Consider the following 20,983-nt stretch of genomic DNA (forward strand, 5'->3'; position numbering starts at 1 on the left):
ATGAGAATCACAATTTTTTTGCTTAGAATGAAGATCATGATTCTCACGCCATAAAATCTTTTACGTTTTTCCCAAAAAAATATGGGCTAACTTTACTGGCTATTTTTTTTTTTTTTTAAATTCATTAAAGTAATTTTTTCCAACATTTTTTTTTATTTAAAAAGACTGCTGCGCAAATGGAGTGCAACTTAAAATATTACAAGAACTGCCATTTTATTCTCTAGGGTCTCTACTAAAAATATATGTTTGGGGGTTCTAAGTAATTTTCTAGCAAAAAAAAAATGATTAACTTGAAAAGAGCTGTCAGAAAAGTTTGGTGTTTAGTGGTTAATGTTCCCTAATTTACATACAGAAGTTTATTCCTTTGATGTGATACAATGTTTAGACTTAACTTTCCACTGATAAAGAATGTTTTCAAAACTTGGCAGGCTGGCCAGACTTTGACTTTTGGCTGAGAGGAAATTCTTTATTTTCATGTCCAAGATCGTGAAACCCTGTGTCAAAAAACGGAAAAAGATCACGATAACTATTCTTGACGATTAATCGTGCAGCTCTAGTTCAAAGTACAACACATTTGTGGGAACTTCTGCAACAGCGTTGGGAAGAACTTCCCCAAAAATATTTGCATGCATTATAACGGCCAAACACACTTGTGGCGTTCTTGCATCTGCAAAATGTGGCTTTGAGTGGACATTTTTAGATTAACCCCTTCCCGCTAACTTGACAAGCATGCAGCCCCCCTGCACTGCGCTTTTTTGTTTCTCCCTTTGTGCTGCGACTGGGGTCTCTCCAAGCCCCTGATTCTGGGTCATCTATCAGATCAGTCGCTGAAGCCTGCCCCTGTGTTTTTTTTTTTTAAATGAATGGAGAGGAAGGATTCAATGGGGTTTATTTACTAAAGCTGGAGAGTGCGAAAGTGGCTCACTTTTTGCAAAGAAACCAATCTACTTCTAATCTCAGCTTGTTTAACCACTTAAGGACCAGAATATTTTTCCCTTAACGGGCCACTTTGCAATGCGGCACTGCACTGCTTTGACAATTGCAGTTTGACACTGTACCCAATCAAAATGTGCTTCCCCCTCCACAAATGAAGCTTTTTTTTTTTTTTTTTTTGCTGGTATTTGACTTTTTTGTGCTATAAACAGGAGCAACAATTTTGCAAACAATATTTACTTTTTGCTTAAACAAATTTCCAGAAAATGTAAAACAAATTTCTGTATAGACCAATATGTATGCTTCATATTTTTGGTAAAATTGCAATAGGCCTATATTTGTGAAAAAGTTATAGCATCTACAAAATAGTGTGTGTGTGTGTGTGTGTGTGTGTGTGTGTGTGTGTTCTGTCCGCAGCAAAATTTAATTTTTTGTATTTTTTTGGGGGGGAACCAGCGTCATTGCAGTAATCGGTGCTAAAAATATGTACTGTTGTACTGAGACTGGCAGGGAAGGGATTAACGGGGGCGATCAAGGGGGAGATGTTCTAAAACTTTTTGACTGTATGTACCTAGCTAACGTGTCTGTAATTTTTGGACTGATTTTATGGACGTATGCAAGTATTTCGGATTTTAAAAAGTATGATCAGAGTGGGCAACAAGGATTGGCCTCTTATGTAATGTATTTTGTTCCATAGGTGGTGTTGGCACTGCAGCAGTACAGCTCTGTAAAACTGTGGAGGATGTTACAATATTTGGAACTGCTTCTTCTTCAAAGCATGAAGCACTTAAAGAACATGGTGTGACTTACCCAATTGACTACAGGACAAGCGATTATGTGGATGAACTTAAGAAAATCTCTCCTAAAGGTACAAAGTACAGTGCTACGCCTATAATACATAAAGAGCAATGTATGTGTAGTGACTTTATTTATATATCATGTCAATATAATGCAAAGTTCCAAAATATAAATTGCATCAGTCCCAAGTGCTATTTTTTTTTTTTTTTTTGCCTCTTACAATGGCTAGTACACACAGGTAAACTGCAGTGTTCATAACTCCAATTTGGCATACAGCTTGTAGTGGCACAAAATCTGTATCCAGTGGCTTCCTTGTGTGCAGCATGATTAAGCTCAGCCCCTAAAGGTAGTGACTATACTTTATAGCTGTGTATTAAATTTGGGAATCCTAATAACAAATGGTGACAGCCTGTCAGACTCGTTTCTTCATGGAAGGGCTAGATTTTGTCTTTTTTGGAATGATTACAACAGCCATAAGCATTCAAATTTAATCTTCACTTGTCCACCCCAGCATGCTGCTTTAACAAATTATATGGGCTACATGACATAATACAAATCTTGCCCTAGACGAGCCTTAATTTTTAACCCGGGGAAAAAACTAGAAATCACTTCAAGTAACCATTTCTAAAACTTATTGGGAAATTTTCCTACATACCCAACTTGGACCGCTAAGGTCATTGTTGGGCAATTTGGTTTTGCCAAGAGCTCACGGGACAGGAGGGTGACCGAAGGAGCTCGCGGGACAGGAGGGTGACCGGAGGAGCTCACGGGACAGGGTGACCGGAGGAGCTCACGGGACAGGGTGACCGGAGGAGCTCACGGGACAGGGGGGTGACCGGAGGAGCTCACGGGACAGGGGGTGACCGGAGGAGCTCACGGGACGGGGGGGTGACCGGAGGAGCTCACGGGACGGGGGGGTGACCGGAGGAGCTCACGGGACGGGGGGGTGACCGGAGGAGCTCACGGGACGGGGGGGTGACCGGAGGAGCTCACGGGACGGGGGGTGACCGGAGGAGCTCACGGGACGGGGGGGTGACCGGAGGAGCTCACGGGACGGGAGGGTGACCGGAGGAGCTCACGGGACGGGAGGGTGACCGGAGGAGCTCACGGGACAGGAGGGTGACCGGAGGAGCTCACGGGACAGGGAGTACAAGTACTTGGGCAAATGCTCGGTATTGACACCGATGCTACTATCAGCACAACCCTAGTTAAAAGCATTAATACACCCAAGTATCTTCTGTCAAATGTAGAGGACAGTGCCTTTTAATTTTGGTGTTTCCACACTTTTTATTTCAACATGTTTTGCCATACAGGCTTCAGGAAAATGCATACTATAGTAACTAAACAAATATGTCAAATATACACCTCAAACATAGTACATATGTTGGGTTTGATGCAACAATACAGCAAAAGTTGTACATCCCCCCCCCCCCCCCCCCCCCCCCCCCCCCCCCATCTGGAAAAAGTTCCCAGGATGCTTGTCCACTTCAGAGCTTTGAACTTCCTTGCTCTTGTTCCCACACTGTATGCCGTTTAGCCCTGTGTAGTTTTAAACCTATTAAAGTGGATTGTGTTGGAGTGTGGCCGTTCAGAATTTCACTCTGTGTGCAGCATATAAGCTGGATGAGCACCCTTCCGGCAGGGGTGTGAGGTGTAGATCGCATGGACCAACCTGGAGCAGTGGCTACTGACTGTTATATCTTCTGGCTGCACGCAAACATTATTTTCTGAAGGCAGACAAAGAATAAACAGTTTTGGAAACAAAACGCAAGTAAATACTCTTTTAGGGAACACAAATGCAATATATTGCCTAATTTCCTGCAGTATAAAAGATGAGGTTGTGCAAAGTGGATACCCAACATGCCAAACATTAAAATTGCATGTGCCTGTGAAATGGAGGCACAGTACCCTATACTGTTTCCATAGGCAGTGCTTCAAAAGCTCCTACAGGTTGTCGTTTTAGAATTACCCAGGATCTCTGATGCTAGAATTGCTGACATGTGGTGATATGGAATGTCACAATCAACATTTTTGTGCATAAATGCCCCTCAGTTTACATTCGTACATATGAGCATGGGGGTGCTCAAAATGAGATTACCTTTAATGATTACACCCTCTCAAGCATAACTTGCCCTCCAATGAAGCTGATGGCATGCAGATAACATCCCATCTTCTCCCCCCCCCCCCCATTGAAGGGGTCCTGGAAGTGATTGCTTTAGGGTCATGGAGAGCCGATAAACATTTTCCCCCTGCTGGAGCAAATTGGACAATGTCTCATGGGGGTTTGTATGTAACTAGCTTGATAAAGCTGTAAGGATTTTTATAAGTCGGTGCCAAGTCTGCTTTTTGCTGATGAAATAAGGGTTGAGAATGAAGGCATCCCAGATCTGGCAAGTTTTACAAACAAAGCCTGGGCTTTAAGTTGTGGTATGACTTTGGTATTTGCAGCTACAAGGCTAGGTTGCTGAGGTGGTCTTACGATTTTATTTATTTTACCCCTAGGTGTAGACATAGTGATGGATCCCCTGGGAGGTTCTGACACTTGTAAAGCCTACAACCTGCTGAAACCTATGGGAAAACTGGTAATTTATGGTGAGTATATAGGAAAATGTCAATTTTATGCCAGTAGAATTGAAGCCAAGATTACCAGTCTAAATTTACTTTTGGTATGTGCCTGATAGTTTTGTATGAATCTTCTTTTGGAGTTATACTGCCATCTTCACATTGATGTGGACTTCTCGCACTAATTTGTTTATAAACAAACCTTACAGCTTGCATGCGATTGTCATTGCTGTCAGTGTTCACATGATTCGGAGCCAAGCTGATTGCTCTAGTCATTGGGGAGTGGAGCTGTCACATGCTGTCTTCTGACTGCATCAAGATCACATATGCATGCTGCTAGTCCGCCCAATTGAATAAAAGTTGCTCAGGTATTGTGCATTGAACGTTAAGCTACAGATTAATGGGGGTTATATTTAACTGTTAGATGTTGCCTATGTATACTTATCTATATAATGGGAGTATATCTTGATTCATTTAAACAGGATTTATATAGCACCAACAGTTTGTGCAGTACTTTATAACTTTGGGACAAACAGAGTTTACAATGCAATTCAATACAGGAGGAATCGGGCCCGGGCCCTTACAATCTAAAAGGGAGGGTCAAGTGATACAAAAAACTGGCGAATGAACTCGTGAAAGGCAGGATAGGCTTCGCTGAAGTTTTTTTTTCAGGGATTTCCTTAAAGTGGGCTTAGCCTCCATTCCTGTGATGGATAAGAGCATCTTCACGCAGGGCTGTACTCATAGGGAGGGGGTGAGCACATTCTGCTTTCCACCATGCAAAACGGCTCAGATGCTGGTGGAAAGCAAGAAGAGGAGTGACAGGAAATGGCATTTTCAAACCTGGATTACTGTATTTTGGAGGTCAAAAGGAAAAACGAGGTAAGTGATATTTAAATGCTCTAGGGCAGCACAGTGGTGCAGTGAGTAGCACTTTCGCCTAGCAGCAAAAGGGTCGCTGGTTTGAATCCCAACCACGACACCATCTGCCTGGAGTTTGCATGTTCTCCCTGTGTCTGCGTGGGTTTCCTCCGGGTACTCCGGTTTCCTCCCACACTCCAAAGACATGCTGGTAGGTAAATTTGATCTCGTCCAAATTGGCCCAGTATATATGTGTGTATGACTGTGTGTCCCTAGCGTGTCATGATCCTACGGGGTAAAAATGACCGCACCAGCCAAGCAGATACTGGCTGGAAAAAGCGCCCAGAGGCGATTCAGTTCGCATGCGTTGCTCTATACAAGTCATTCATTCATAGCTCAGTGTTTCCCAACTCCAGTCCTCAAGGCACACCAACAGGTCATGTTTTCAGGCTTTCCATTATTTTGCACAGGTGATTTGATCAGTTTCACTGCCTTAGTAATTACCACATCCGTTTCATCTGAGGGAAATCCTGAAAACATGACCTGTTGGTGTGCCTTGAGGACTGGAGTTGGGAAACACTGCTCTAGCTTACAGAAATCAATTGATCTAATAAAAAACGAACCTTTAGTGTTCCTTGAAGACATATATTGCAGAGAATCCTATGCAGTGAGGCTTTGCAGCTTTTTTTTCTGACACCATTTTTGTTAAAGTTGGATTAATTTCATCATGTGAGGAGCAGTGCAAGGAGCATACTGATAAAACCTGAAAAGTCATGAATGTAGTAAAGGCCAGTCATGTGAGTAACAGAGGGTGTATTTTATTAAAAAGGGGGAGGGGGAGCTTTACTTGTTTGAAGCTAGCTGACCTTTCACTGAACATGTTGGTTATGTAGTTGGGTATGAAAAGTCCAAGTTCAACCTATAAAAGGGAAAGAAGAAACTGTCGGTTTCGTGCAACACAGTGGGCACGAAGACAGTCGCCGAGCCAGAACGGATATGTCAATGTAAACAGTAGAGATTGTCTGTTCCTAGAGCCTCTCCTCTGTGTCCTACAGTAATCACTGTGTTTATAGCACTGGTCCCAAAAGTGTCTGATCTGTCTGCCACAATCCTGCTAAAAATCGATGACCATTAATGTTAAATGAAACCATATATCTATCCCCTAGTTTGTAGATGCTATAACTTTTGCGCAAACCAATCAATATATTGTACGTTTTTGGGGGGGATATACATTATAGCAAAATGTAGCTTTTTTTTTTTTCTTCCCTTTTTTGGTTTATAGTGCAAAAAATAAAACCGCCGAGGTTATCAAATACGAACAAAGAAATTTGTAGGGGGAAAAGGACATATTTTGTTTGTGCGATGTTGTACCCAATCAATTAAAGCGACGCAGTGCCGTATTGAAGAATGGCCTGGTCATTAAAGGGGTAAATCTTTCCAGTCCTTAAGTGGTTGTGAAGGCAGGTTTTTCTTGCATGCTATACATTAAAATAAACCTGTGTGCAGCAGCCCCCTTAATGCCTACCTGTGCTTTATCTAAATCCAGGAATGTGCATGAGTGCTTTGGCCATCTGGCACTCCCGCCTGATTGGCTGAGACACATCAGCAGTACCATTGGCTCCCACTGCTGTCAATCGGCCAATGAGGGGGGCAGGGCTGAACCGTAGCTGTCTAAATAAACACAGAGCTGTGGCTCATGGTGCCTCCATAGCAAAGGAGGGGCCAGGAGCACCGGCAAGGGACCCTAGAAGAGGATCTGGGCTGCTCTGAGCAAAACTAGTGCACAGAGCAGGCAAGTATAACATGTTTGTTATATTTAAATAAAAAATGTGAGACTTTAGTACCACTTTAATGTCTTGTGCACACTAGCATTTAGACCCCTTTCACACTGGGACGGTTTGCAGGCACTATAACGCAAAAAATAACACCTGCAAACCAAACTGCCGCTGTCTCTCAATGTGAAAGCCCCGAGGGCTTTCACACTGGAGCAGTGCGCTAAAAAAATCCTGCTAGCAGCATCTTTGGAGCGGTGTTTATACCGCTTCTGCCCATTGAAATCAATGGGGCGCTGCAGCTATACTGCCCATGCAGAGGTTCTTTGCGTGGTTTTTAACCCTTTCTTGGCTGCTAGTAGGGGTAAAACCACCCGCTAGTGGCCGAATAGCGCTGCGAAATTGACGGTAAAGCGCCACTAAAAATGGTGCCTGAGGTACATCGCCCAGCTTCACTGCCAGCAGCCTGTTAAATATGTCAGGCTAATAACTGAGTACTAGCATGTAGGGCCATGTGCATTCAGGGATGCAAGCCTGGAACTCGGGCATTATGCGCATAAAACTTTTAAGCAATCAGTATATGATGGGCACTAAAAACCATGTTATAGTGGACATGTTGCTAAAGCACACATGTGAGCAAATGGTTTACTAACATGCGTGTTTGTTTTGTATGTGCAGCATTAAACCATACAGGTTTTGCCTGCACTGTTCAGCAAGGCAGCCAATATCCTTTAATGCAGGAGGGCTTTTTACAGCAAGTCCATAGTATAACAGCCTCTGATCGTCTGAGCCTCTAACTACTCGTGTCAGTTCTGTCACTGTAATGGGGTTGCCCAAAACAGAACAAAAAATAGCTGCCTATCAGCAGACCTCTAAGTGAAAAGGCTAAAGCCCCGTACACACGATCCGAAAATCGTACAAAAAATGCTGCTTTTGAAACGATCATACGATAATCGGATCATTGGTACAGAGCTTCCGAGAGCCGATCAGGACAGTTCATCCGATTTTTATTCTATCGGACATGCACGAAAAAAAAATTTGCACGATTTTCGATTAATCGGTACCGCTGTCGTTCTAATATGCAATACAAATGCATTACAACACATGACGTCCGATTTTCTTTTTTTTTTTTTTGTTTTTGTTTTTTCTGCTGTACGAGAATTTTCGTGACTTTAGTAAACTCATCAGATTCGACGTGAGATTGGCATACAAAAAAACTGACGATCATTCGTCCGATAATCGGATCGTGTGTACTGGGCATTAGTCAACACATTCAGGATTCCAGGGCCAAGGCAAGACTATTTAAGATTCTGAGAAACCAAGCATTTTCTCCACATAAACCCCACACCATGTGCATCCGAGAAAGCTAGGTAATGTACTTGTTTATATATAAGGCTTGGTAATCAGAAGTACTAAAAGGGTATAATATACACAGCCACTAAAGAATACATATTGCCAAAGTCAAATTTGTATGGAGTTGAGATTTTACACATTTGAAATGGCATTTGTTACTTTAATCTAGACTGATAAATATAACTTGAGGAAGAAGTTTGCATGATCTACGCTACACTAAAAACATGCTTTATGATTGCCATAGATGCACTTTCTCCTTGTAGGTTTTGTACATAAACTCTGCCAGAATGGGCGCATGCTATTTGTTGAACTATTGTGTAGCGCTAGTCTATGTATAGTAATAATACATTTATTTTACAGGTGCTGCCAACTTGTTAACTGGACAAAAGAAGAACTTTGTTGCTTTAGCAAAGACTTGGTGGAACCAGTTTAGCATAAATGCTCTGCAGATTATTCCTTCAAACAAAGCTGTGTGCGGCTTCCATCTTGGCCACTTGGATACTGAAACAGAGCTGATCACAGATGTTGTGGTTAAATTGCTTGACCTTTACAAGCAAGGAAGGATCAAGCCCAAAATAGACAGCATATATCCTTTTGAGCAGGTATGTTTGATTACTTTTAAATGATTTAATATCTGGTTCATTTAGACCCTTTTCACACTGAGTCGCTTTGCAGGCATTATAACGCTAAAAATGGCGTCCTGAAAGAGCCGCTCACTTTCCAGTGTGAAAGCCCAAGGGCTTGTGCACTGGCAGGACCCTAAAAGTCCTAGCAGCATATTTGGAGCAGTGTGTATAGCGCTCCTGCCCACTAAAATGAATGGGCACTGCAGCTATACTGCAGGCAATGCAGGTGGTTTTAACCCTTTTCAGACGCTAGCGTGGGTTAAAAGCAACCCGCTAGCGGCCAAATAGCACTGCAAAATTTACGGTAAAGTGCCACTAAAAATGGCAGCACTTTACTGCAGATGCACCCACAGCCCCAGTGTGAAAGGGGCATTGGTCGATTGTTTATCGATTTATACTTTGCATTGACTGCAATTTTCAGTCTGCATTTTTGATCAGTTTGCACCTTGGAGTTCATTTGGGGGACACATGAACTCTGGCATGTTTCTTTAGTGTAGCACATTTAATACACAAACCTCTTAATACATGATGGTTTAGAAGTGTTTTTTTAGGTGATTGGACACTGGCAAAGCTTTAGAGGACCTTTTCTATAACCCTGCTGCACTGAGTCCTTTTGTTTGGTGCTTGTGTCTCAAGGTGGACTTTATTTTTTAATTGAGGGGGGGGGGAAATCTCCTGTAGTTTAGCTGAAGGGTGCTATGCAGGTATAGGGCTATGGTCCATCACCAAGGAACCCAGTAACTGAAGATCCCTTCAGGAGTATGGCCACTGATTCATTCATCACTCATTATGAAACCTCCCTCAATTGTTATCCTGGTATTATCTACTATTCAACTGTGTGAAATCTATAAATTCATCATTCACATAGTGCTTCTGTGCATGAATAATTTCAAATCGGAAATGCAATTTTAGTATTCTTGTTGGTCAACTTGAACATTGTCCATATACAATGTCAATTGCTTTCCAATTTCTTCTGTAAATCGGTGATGTCTCTTTTCAAAGGGCACTGGGCGCAAAGTGCCAAAACGTATACATACAGTGGATATAAAGTCTACACAACCCTGTTAAAATGTCAGGTTTGTGATGTGAAAAAATGAGACCAAGATGACTATTTCAGAACTTTTTCCACCTTTACTGTACAAAGTTGAACAAACACATCTCAAATTGAGGAAGTAAAAATAAACATATATGGTTGCATAAGTGTACACACCCTGTTGCCGCACCTTTTTGATTTTATTACAGCACTTTTTGAGTACGAGTATCGGCATGGCACATCTTGTCAATATTTGCCCTCTTTGCAAAAACACTCCAAATCTGTCAGATTGCAAGGGAATCTCCTGTGCACAGCCCTCTACAGATCACACCACAGATTTTCAGTCTGATTCAGGTCTGAACTCTGGCTGGGCCATTCCAAAACTTTAATCTTCGGGTGAAGCCATTACATTGATTTGGATGTATGCTTTGGGTCGTCATGCTGAAAGATGAACTTCCTCATGTTCAGCTTTCTAGCAGAAGCCTGAATGTTTTGTGCCAATATTGCCTTGTATTTGGAACTGTTCAGAATTCCCTCTAACTTTGACGAAGGTCCCTTGTCCAGCTGAAGAACAGCCCTAAAGCATGATGCTGCCGCCACCTTTGGTTCACTGTGGGCAGGGCTGTGGAGTCGGGGGAAATTTTGGGTACCTGGAGTCGGCAAACAATGCACCGACTCCGACTCCTACTAAATTTAAATTTGGAATAAAAAAAAAGCAAGTTTAAATGTCCCAATTCACAAAAAGTTATAATTAATGACTTCTCTACTGTAAGAATAAAGACCAATGCATGCAGTGCCTCACGTAACCGCAAAACGAACACGTTAAGTGACCGTGAAGAAGCATGCTTTTCATGTGCTTCACTATATGGCATGCAACGCACAATTAGGAGCTGCAATACTTATACTTTCCATAGTGTTGTGTTCTGCTTTTACAGGGAACGCAGCGTCCATGTGTAACCTAGCCTCTCACTGATAAGGGATTAAATAAATATGTTTTTTGCAGGACTAGAGAGTGAGACACTTGTATAAGTGAAGGGAATGGAGGGCCAATAGTTCAAGACTGAAGCTGTAAACCATTGGAAAAACTGCTGTCATTTAGCTAAGGCTATAAAAACTTGTAAACTCCGATTGTTAGCTTAAACTTTAAACATGACTATGGGATTCTCCTAGGAAAATCATATTTTAGAATAAAAAACGTTTTCATTGTGTGTCTTTTGCTTAAACTGTGCAATACAGTAGCCTGTCGGCTTCCCAGCCAGTAGTCCTGTGGTAGGTTGCGTTTCTTTCCCTCAAGGAATGTATAAAATACATTCGCATATTAATACAGAGGAGTCGGGAGTCGGAAGTACATAAAACTGAGGAGTCGGAACATTTATCTACCGACTCCACAGCCCTGACTGTGGGTATGGTTTAAGTGATGTGCAGTTAATTTTTTTTTTCCCACCAAACATATCTTTTGGAATTATGGCCAAAAAGTTCAACTTTCAACCATCAGACCATAACATTCTCCCACATGCTTTTGGGAGACTTCAGATGTGTTTGCAAAATTTAGCTGGGCTTGGATGTTAAGAAAAGGCTTGACACTCTACCCCATCAAGACATATGAAGAATACAGGAGATTGTTGCATGTACCACACAGCCAGTACTTGCCAGATATTCCTGCAGGTCCTTTATTGTTGGATGTAGGCCTCTTGGCAGAGTCCCTGACCAGTTTTCTTGTCTTCTTGAATTTTGGAGGGACATCACGTTCTCGGGTAATGTCACTGTTGCATAGTTTCTCCACTTATTGATGGTCTTTACTGTTCCATGGTATATCTAATGCCTTAAAAATGTTGTACCCTTCTGACTGCTTTTAACAATGAGATCCCTTTGATGCTTTAGAAGCTCTCTGCGGACCATGGATTTTGCTGTAGGATGTGATTAAATGTCATGAAAGACCTACAAGAACAGCTGAACTTTATTTGGGGTTAATCGGACACTTTAAATGGTGGCAGGTGTGTACTGACTCCTATTTACCATGAGTTTGAATACATTTCTTGATTCTGAATACAGCTACATCCCCAGTTATAGGAGGGTGTGCAAACTTGTGCAACCACATTATTTTAGTTTTTTATTGAAGTTTGTTTTTTCAATTGAGTTTTACAAATGGGTCACATTATTGGTGGAAAAAGTGAAAACAATTATCATATTTGACATCACAGAAACCTGAAATTTTAACGGGTGTGTAGACTTTATTTTTTTTATTTTTTATCCTCTGTAGTCTCTCCTGTTATCCTCCACTGCATCACCACCACAATTTTATACTCACAACTGGCTATAACCTCTGAAAAGAGTGATCAAAATGTGCTTTCCCCAAAGGGTTAATTCTAGGCAGCAGCTTTTCCACTGCAGAGTAATTATCACCATAAAATAAAGGAAAACTGAAATGGTGACTTATTTCAGTATTATCTCAAACTATAAAATATATGCGCTAAAATTATAATGTGTATTCCCCCTGCACAAAGGCAATTGTTGGTCTTCTGGATGCTTTTATGCTTGTGCGTTTTTTTCCCCACTGTACTGGTGTCTGGTGCATTCCAGTGTGTTAATGCTTTTTACTGTGTTCAGCACAGTGTAGCAAAAATGCAGCATGGGTTTTTCATACATATATATATTTTTCACCTTTCCGTAATTTTCCTTTCCTGATGCATCTTCATGGCAGCACACACTGGGTTGTGACTCCGCCCCCACAACCTGACAGGATTGGTTAGCTATAAATTTGAAGGCGAGACATCCCGCATCATTCTCTGTATATATCATCACTAAACAAAACAGAAGAGTGGGGATCTGTGTGCTGCCATGAAGATGCGTCAGGAAAGGAATTACGGAAAGGTGAGTATACAATTTTCCGTTTTTCTGATGCATTCATGGCAGCACACACTGGCAAATAACTTGCCAGTCGGGAGGGTGCAAGAAAACCGTAATCTTTATAGCGCTGAGGAGTTGGCTTTAACAGATCTGCCGAAGTCCACTCTGTAGTGAGAAATGAAGGTGTGTCGGGGAAGACCAAGTTGCTGCTCTGCATGTGAAATCCCGCAATATGCTGCCCATGAAGTGGCCACTGCCCTAGTCGAGTGAGCCCTGATGCCCTCCGGAGCTGTACATTGCTGAATGGAATAGGCCTCTTTGATAGCTTTCACAAGCCAGGAGGCGATGGTACGGGAGGTAGCTGCCTGACCTCGTCTGCTCCCGTGTGGGATAATCAAGAGAATCCATCTTCCTCAGATGAGATGTAGCTGTGAGGTAACTGGAGATGGTTGACTTGACATCCAAGGCATGTGGCTCGCCCCTCATTAGTGAAAGCTGGAAGGACGATGTCCTGGTTATAATGAAAGGAGGAAGCTAAACCAGTCTAAAGGTTTCAGTACCACTCTGTCAGGGAAGAACACTAAATGGGGTTCCGCAGCCATAAGTGCTTGAATCTGACACCCTTCTAGCTGAAGTGATGGCAATAAGGAAAGTCATCTTTAGAGTTAGGTTCCATAGTGAGACTACGTTGAACAGAAAAAAGGGTGGATTTGACAAGGCCTCTAGTACTACTGTGAGATCCTATGTTGGAAAAGCTTGCTTCCTAGGTGGTCTGATCTTCATGCAGGCCTTCAGAAATTGAGCCACCAGAGGATGAAGAGCCCATCTAGTACCCGTCTTGGCGGAAAGGGCGGATACTTGAACCTTCAGGGTACCCGAGCTTAGGCCTTTGCTAAGCCCTGACTGAAGAAATTCCGGATAATGAGATGGTTCTGGATAGATAGGATTCCAATCTCTTTGCTGTGCCATCGACAATCTCTCCCAGATCCTAGTGTAGGTGGCATTAGTGTAACTCTTTCTAGCCTGCATTAGGGTCGAAATTACTTCTTGGGAGAATCCCTGTTCCCTTAACCTAACCCTCAACTTCCAAGCTGCCAGATGCAGCTTCTCTGAGGCTGGATGGAAGAATTTCCCTTGATATAGGGCGGGGATATGCAATTAGCGGACCTCCAGCTGTTGCAGAACTACAATTACCATGAGGCATAGCAAGATTCTGACAGCCACAAGCATGACACCAGAGTCAGAAGCATGATGGGACTTGTAGTTTTGCAACAGCTGGAGGTCCGCTAATTGCATATCCCTGATTTAGGGGATCCCTGGTTACTGGAAGATGAATTGGAGGTTGCGTGCTCAGTTGTAACGGGGGCCATAAACCATGGCCTCCTAGGCCAGAACGGTATTGCTGCAATAACCGTGGCTGAGGACTTCCGAAGCCGGGACAGGAATCTCTCAATCGGAGGAGTTGGAGGGAAAATGTACCCCAGCTCTCAGTTCCACTGGTGGACTAGGCAGTCTGTTCCTTCGGCTGATGGAGAATGGGCTCTGGACAGGAACCTATGACACTTGGAGTTCTTCAGTGTGGCCGCTAGGTTGATTTCTGGTACTCCCCAAGTTTCCGTAAGAATGGAGAATACCTGTTGCTTCAGGGACCACTCGTTGGAAAGTGTCTCTCGACTTAGGTAGTCGACCAACAGATTCTGTGCTGCCGGGACATGCACTGCCCTCAGATCTAACAGGTGCACTTGTGCCCATTCTAGTATGGGGTGAACTTCCTTCAAAAGCGTCCGACTCCTGGAGCCTCCCTGTCTCTGGATATATGACACTGCTACTTTGTTGTCCATCCTGATAAGGACACTTCACCTCTAGAAGAGGTGTGAAGGCCATGAGAGCTTGAAAGGCTGCCCTGAGCTCTAAAATATTTCCCTAGATGAATACAGGGGACCTATAAGAAAACAAATGCAGCCACCACATTGCTAAGCTGCAATATTTGCCTGTCCACAAAGGCTTGCCCATTTCACATCACCTAAAGATACCAGTTGCTGAATCCTGGGTTTATGAATATTCAGCTTGTGTTCTGTATTGGACTCGGATTTATTATTTACAGGCAAGTCAAAATGCCTTTGTTAAATTTTTACAGTAAAAGCAAATGGTCAATGGACAATCCTTTGTACATACTGTAAATAATTGTACTTGTGTGTTTTTTTATTTTGCGTAATCTTGGGTGCTGGGCTTCAACATTGCAAGATCAAATATCTAACCACTTCAGCCCCGAACCATTTGGCCAAAGACCAGGCCACTTTGCTATTCGGCACTGCGTCCCATTAACTGGCAATTGCACAGTTGTGCGACGTGGCTCCAAACAATTTATATTTTCCCACAAATAGAGCTTTCTTTTGGATTTTGATGACCTCTGCGGTTTTTCTGCCCTATAAACAGAGCAACAATTCTGAAAACCTATTTTTGCTATAATAAATATCCCCCAAAAAAATTTTTTTCTCGGCCGATGCGTATTCTCTTGTAAAAAAAAAAAAAAAAACGCAATAAACCTTTGATTGGTTTGTGCAAAAGTTAGTGTCTACAAAATAGGGGAAGGCTTTATGACATTTTTATACTTGTAATGGCGGCGATCAACGCTTTATTTTATTTTTTTTCATGGGAGGGGGGGATCTGTAGTACTGATGGCCCTTGCTGCCCTCTTGGTAGCATCTTGAGGAAAACGGTACATTCAGTGCCATGGCTTAAGCACACTGCAGATCATGACATGTCAGTATTGTGCTGCTTTGGAAGTGTTCAAAAGGCTGTTCTTGGATCTCTTGAAGACTTTTTTCTTTATTTCTTCCCTGTGTACTGACATCTGGTAACTGCGCCAAAGAAAAGTCATTCTCCAGATGTCTTAACTACAGGGACACTTTCCTCATTTTATGGGAACACTGGCTGATTCCACCCAGATTCTTTTAAGGAGCAGCTGAGTTTGTGAACTGCTTTTACTTGGCTCTAAAAAAGCATAAGGTTTAGAATACCTATGAAAGCCATTCTATATCCTAACATTTAAATGTAATTGCACAATATAAAATGTCATCCTAATGTCTTTGTATTTTAAGGCTGGTTGGAGGTGAACTTTGTAGCTTTACTTGCAAAAGCCATTTGGAGTCTTGAGCAAATTTTTACCTTCACAGAACTTTTAAACGGCATATACACTTTCAATTGAAATGCAGGGAATATTTAAAGGGGGGGGGGGGAGCTTGTATCCATCTCCACTCACGGTTGCAGCACAAGCTGCTCAGTAATGTAACTTCCCTTGACCTGTGCAGGACAAACGATGGTCTCTGCATCTAATTTTAGGTTTAGCTGTATCGGACACGCAACGAGCAGCCTATCTGGCATAGATGCTGAAAATTCTGGCATTTTTATTGGACATTTCCATGGCTTATCTACCAGTCAAAAAGGGAAATAAACAACCAAGCAGGATCCTGTCTTCTATGAGTAAACCTTTGAGCACTTGCAGACTGTCGTGCGACGTGGCTCCAGAACTTTTTGCAACAAATTTACAAACCCCCTTCAAGGGTTTTCTACCTCCACCTCTCTCCTCAAACTTCATCTTTAAATCCAAATCTCCATCCTTTCTCTGCAAGACTTACCAAGTCCACCAGAAAACCTTACTCCAAAGTGTCTGTGGGTGGTGGCATCAGTTTGCCTTTCTTTGGGTCAGACCTGTGGGTTCACTTGGTGGCTTTAAAAAAAGAAAGCAGTAACACCTCCTGTACTGTCATTTATGGGCATCTACTGCACCCAGATTTACAAAAGGCACTTGCACCCCTTCATGCCCTCTTAGTTTCAGGTACAGGGTACTTGGCTTGCCACCTACTTCAAGGACTAATCTCTAACTATTTGCAAACATCCAAAATACTATTTGGATGCTTCCAAATTTCTGCTTTTGCAAATCTGCTCATTCCCTCCCTCCGTCCTAAAATTCATAGATTTGTTTTCTGGGCTGTGCCCAAAATGCATGCGATTTTATGCTCTCATCCTAAGATCAGGACCTTCAGTGAGATTCTCTTGGATTCTGGGCCTCAGTTGCCTCATTTAGGGCTGTCCTGTTTGGCTACAATTACCTAAAAGGAATTGAGAATATTGGTACAATTTCGACTGCTGTCCATGATACTTATTTGCACTAACATACAATTTTTCAGGATTTTTTGGGGATATGTCCCCTTAAAGGTCTAAGCAGTTCTTAGAAGGGGGACATGCCCCGAAACCCTTTGTCCTGAAAAATTGTATGTTGGTGCAAATTATCAAGGACTGTTCCTTTCAAAGCCTTTCCAACACAACCTCTTGTTGGCCTGGAACAAGCATACTCCTTTTCTTGACCTCTCCAAACAAGGAACTCCCTAGTTTGGTGTTTCCAAACCAACCTTGGTGGTAGGGAAGGTTTTTTTTTTATTTGTTTTTTGTTTTTTTTTCCCCACACCCTTGAATGCCAGCCTCACCAAATGGTTACCCAAAATGTCGAGGTACCCATCAACATCCTGGAAACAAATCCATAAATTGGCTCTAAATACTAGGACCCTCTTGCAGCCCCCTCCCTTCAGGGTGATCCAATTGTGGTAAAATCGGACAACACTATGAGCCTCCCAAGGGGGGTAGGTCTTGTCTACCTGCTGGTTATCTTTCAGGATTGGAAAATTGGATGGTGAATTGCCTCAGCAGCCACCGCCTGAAGAGGAAATGGACACTTCATCCTGACCTTCAATCTGTCAGAAATGGGGAACTTCCAGCTGTAAACATCCTAGCCTGCAGGTTCAGCAAGTTTAGTTGGCACAAAGCATCCTCTAATGCTGGCATTGGATGCTCTGGCAATTCTCTGGACTCCATTCCAATTGATATGGCTTTCCTCCAGTATAAAATGCTAATCTTGAGACCGATTTTGATTCTTATTCCACCAACCTGGCCCAGGGTAACCTTGTAAGCAGACTTTTAGATTATCCCTGGTCTCCTCCAAACAGGCCAGACCTGGCTCAGGACCTCCCAGTTCATACTGCGTCAGTCACTGGATTTAACAGCATAACTGAAGCCCAAGTCTTGCGCGACAGGGACATCACTGACCCTCATTACCATATTGCTAAAAACCAAAACTACTTCCGGGAAAAATATACAATTTTTACTTGGAAATCCTCCTTTGTCAAATGTCTTATCTGTTTTTCTGAATCACAATTTCTTACAGAACAGACTGACTGGTCTGCCAGGGCCTTGCAAAGGACATGCTGACTCATAATCTACTGTTTCTAGGTGTAGAAGAAAACTACTCTCATAGAGCTTACATTTAGGTGTAATCTTAAGAACTTTGTTGAAAGAAAATTCCTACAGCATCAATGGGGGTTTCCTGAGCATTCCGACATCAAGCCTCTGTTGGCCAGGTTTGCACGGCTGCCATCTGGTCTTCAGTTATACCTTATCCAACCTCCTATGTGGCTCTTGCTTACTCATTCAGTGCTTGGACATCCCCAGGGTCTGAATCCGGCATGTCACTACTACACGAGAGGATAAAGTCTTTGACTTACCTGTAAATGCCATGTCTTGTAACCTCTGTAACCTACTAGGGTTGCTATCTTGTAATTTAAACCCAGAAATAGATTGTGCTGAGATGGCTAGTGAATATTGTGATGGTTACCTGCTCAATGGAGCTTATGAATCGCTATATTCAAAATTTCAGCTCAAGCAATCTAGTTTTTGAATAGGGTACATAGCTTGCTTTAAAGGAAGCAAAAATCCCTTCTAACTAAAGCTATTTAAACGGTTTTCCCCTCTTTAAACAGACAGTATTTACAATGAATGTCATTAGTGGCACAAATTACTGACTTACTGACAGGATTACTGCACCCTTAGGATCTGCCCATGGAACATTTCTCCAACAAAGCATGTATGTAATCTAAACTACAGGGCTACATTTATGTTGGCAGTGCAGCATCCCAAAACATGCGTTTTCACAAATTTTTACCCAGATGGTCGCTACCTGTTTCTATTGATTTTTAAATTGGTGTCTCTGCAAATTCAGTAGGGGGCTGAACAAGTGTAAATTGTCAAAAGGCTGCCCGGTAAAGAGCACTGGTGCTCCACTGTCTATGTATATGCTGTTGGAGAAATGTTCACCTCTGTAAGGATGAACGCTGAAAGTACTTGAAGATCCTGCTGCTAGACTTATTTCAGCAAAGATGATGTGCATGCATTTAGTCCTATATTTTAATGATTGCCTGAAAATACCTGACGCTTGATAGTATTCCTCTTTTCTCCTCCGAGCAGGTATTCAATAAAAAAAATGCATGGTAATGAATATACTTGCACAAGTGTTTAAAATCTATTTCTGTGCTTTACCTGCAAGTTGGTGACTAAGTTATTTTTAATTTTTTATTTGAGCCATACTTCTGGGTCAAAGGACTGCACTTTTATTTTTGAAATCCAGATGCAGCTGACAGTGGGATAAATCTGTCATCAGAGCCGCTCCAGTCTCTGGATGTATCCAGACACTGTTGGGATCCATCTAGATGCCGCAGCAGCAGTCTTATTGCTTCTCCCTGAGCCTGGTGCTTCAGAGACACAGAACTGGTGCCTGACATTTGCCACTCTTTTCAATGAAAATGGGAGAACTGAGTGGTCGGCAGTCTTGTGATACCTCTGCTTCTAGTCTTAGAGCCTGCAGGGGACAGGTTGCAAATTAGTATTTTGCATAGTAGGTGAGGTTGAAAAAAGTCCAAACTATGTGCTTGATTGTTAGTATTGCATTGTATATCCCTGTATGTTGTGGCCGTTTTAGGTGCTCATCTAATAGTTTTTTAAACTATTGATGCTCCCCACAGAGACCACCGCCTGTAGAAGGGAATTCCACATCCTTGCCACTCTAACAGTAAAGAACCCTCTAAGTAGTTTAAGGTCAACCTTATTCTTATTTTAATGAGTGGCTACGTGTCTTAAACACTCTTCCGCAAAAATGTTATTTCTATTGTGGGGTCACCAGTATGGTATTTGAAAATTGAAATCGTATCACCTCTCGTCTCTTCCCCCAGAGAGAATAAGTTCAGTGCTCGCATCCTTTCCTCATAACTAATATCCGCCAGACCCTTTATTAGCTTTGTTGCCCTTCTTTGTACTCCATTTCCAGTACATCCTACCTGAGTACTGGTGCCCAGAACTGAACAGCACTCTAGGTGCAGCCAGATCAGTCTTGTAGACTTTTTGACCTCCAGCACCGTTTAAGTGAAAAAAAATGTAATCCAATCTTTATCTGGTTTGTTTGCAGGTGGGTGATGCCATGAGACAAATGCAGGAGAAGAAGAATGTTGGCAAAGTGATCCTGATGCCTGAAGTGCCAAAAGAGGAGGCAAAAAAAGAATAAAATTTAAAGGGATGAAATGCAAGCACAGAGTCCTGCAGATTGTGAAAACTGTCCTAGTGTGTGTGTTTGGGGAAGAATGTCTGAGCCCTCCTGTAAAATGCCTATATACCTGCTCACTTGCCATTAAGAGCATTTTGGTGTGAGTGGGTTATACTTTCAACACCCTTACCATGCACTTGGGGATATTGCATGTTGAGAAATCTCACTTCAAAGTCTCTAAAGCCAAACTGTAGAGTTGGTTTTGGTGCTGCAGTTTTGCTTTACGGAAAAGGAGAATTTTCATTGTACTCCCTTTTGGTCTTTACACAATAACATTCCAGATATTGGGTTGCAGTTTTTCTGAGGGCAAGTAAAATGTCAATTTCCACCATAGGGGACATTTTTGAAGATGGTTCATAATGTTAATGCTCAACTATTCATACAAACTGTGGTGTCTGTTTTTGTTAATAAATGTACTTTGTATTTCCATTACTTTTTTTCTTTGCTGTTTTGTAGTATTTTACATATGGTCAGTTTAGTGCCACAATCTTTCATAAATAGTGTATTAATAAATGGCAATGCTTATCAAACAATGGAAACTTTCCTAATATGCTCCCAGAAGTGGTGTGTAAAACCTAACCCCAGCCTTTTAAATTAGAATTGGAGAAGCGTTAATTCTGTCAGGTCTTTCTGTCCCCTCGATGTGGAGATTGTACCAAATTTATGACCCTGTGCCCTTTAGGAGGGGTGGGTGGCAGGTAATTGTGGAAAGGCACAGCATAAAAACTTTGATCAGTATACTGGGTTAAAACTGGAATTTGTGTTCCCCCTT

At 42.3% G+C, this 20,983-nt stretch overlaps 1 protein-coding gene across 1 annotated transcript in view; it reads left to right on the plus strand.

Annotated features, from left to right (window-relative positions):
* Positions 1–20,643, plus strand: part of VAT1 (vesicle amine transport 1) — a 74,317-nt gene extending 53,674 nt beyond the window's left edge. Inside the window, exons 3-6 of the mRNA XM_040331370.1 lie at positions 1,631–1,801; positions 4,234–4,323; positions 8,640–8,881; positions 20,077–20,643. Of these exons, the coding sequence (XP_040187304.1) occupies positions 1,631–1,801; positions 4,234–4,323; positions 8,640–8,881; positions 20,077–20,172 (599 nt within the window). The 3' untranslated portion in view covers positions 20,173–20,643. The remainder of the gene's footprint in view (positions 1–1,630; positions 1,802–4,233; positions 4,324–8,639; positions 8,882–20,076) is intronic.
* The last annotated feature ends 340 nt before the right edge of the window (positions 20,644–20,983 follow it).

Source organism: Rana temporaria, chromosome 12 (assembly GCF_905171775.1).
Source record: "Rana temporaria chromosome 12, aRanTem1.1, whole genome shotgun sequence".
NCBI classification, from domain to species: Eukaryota; Metazoa; Chordata; class Amphibia; order Anura; family Ranidae; genus Rana; species Rana temporaria.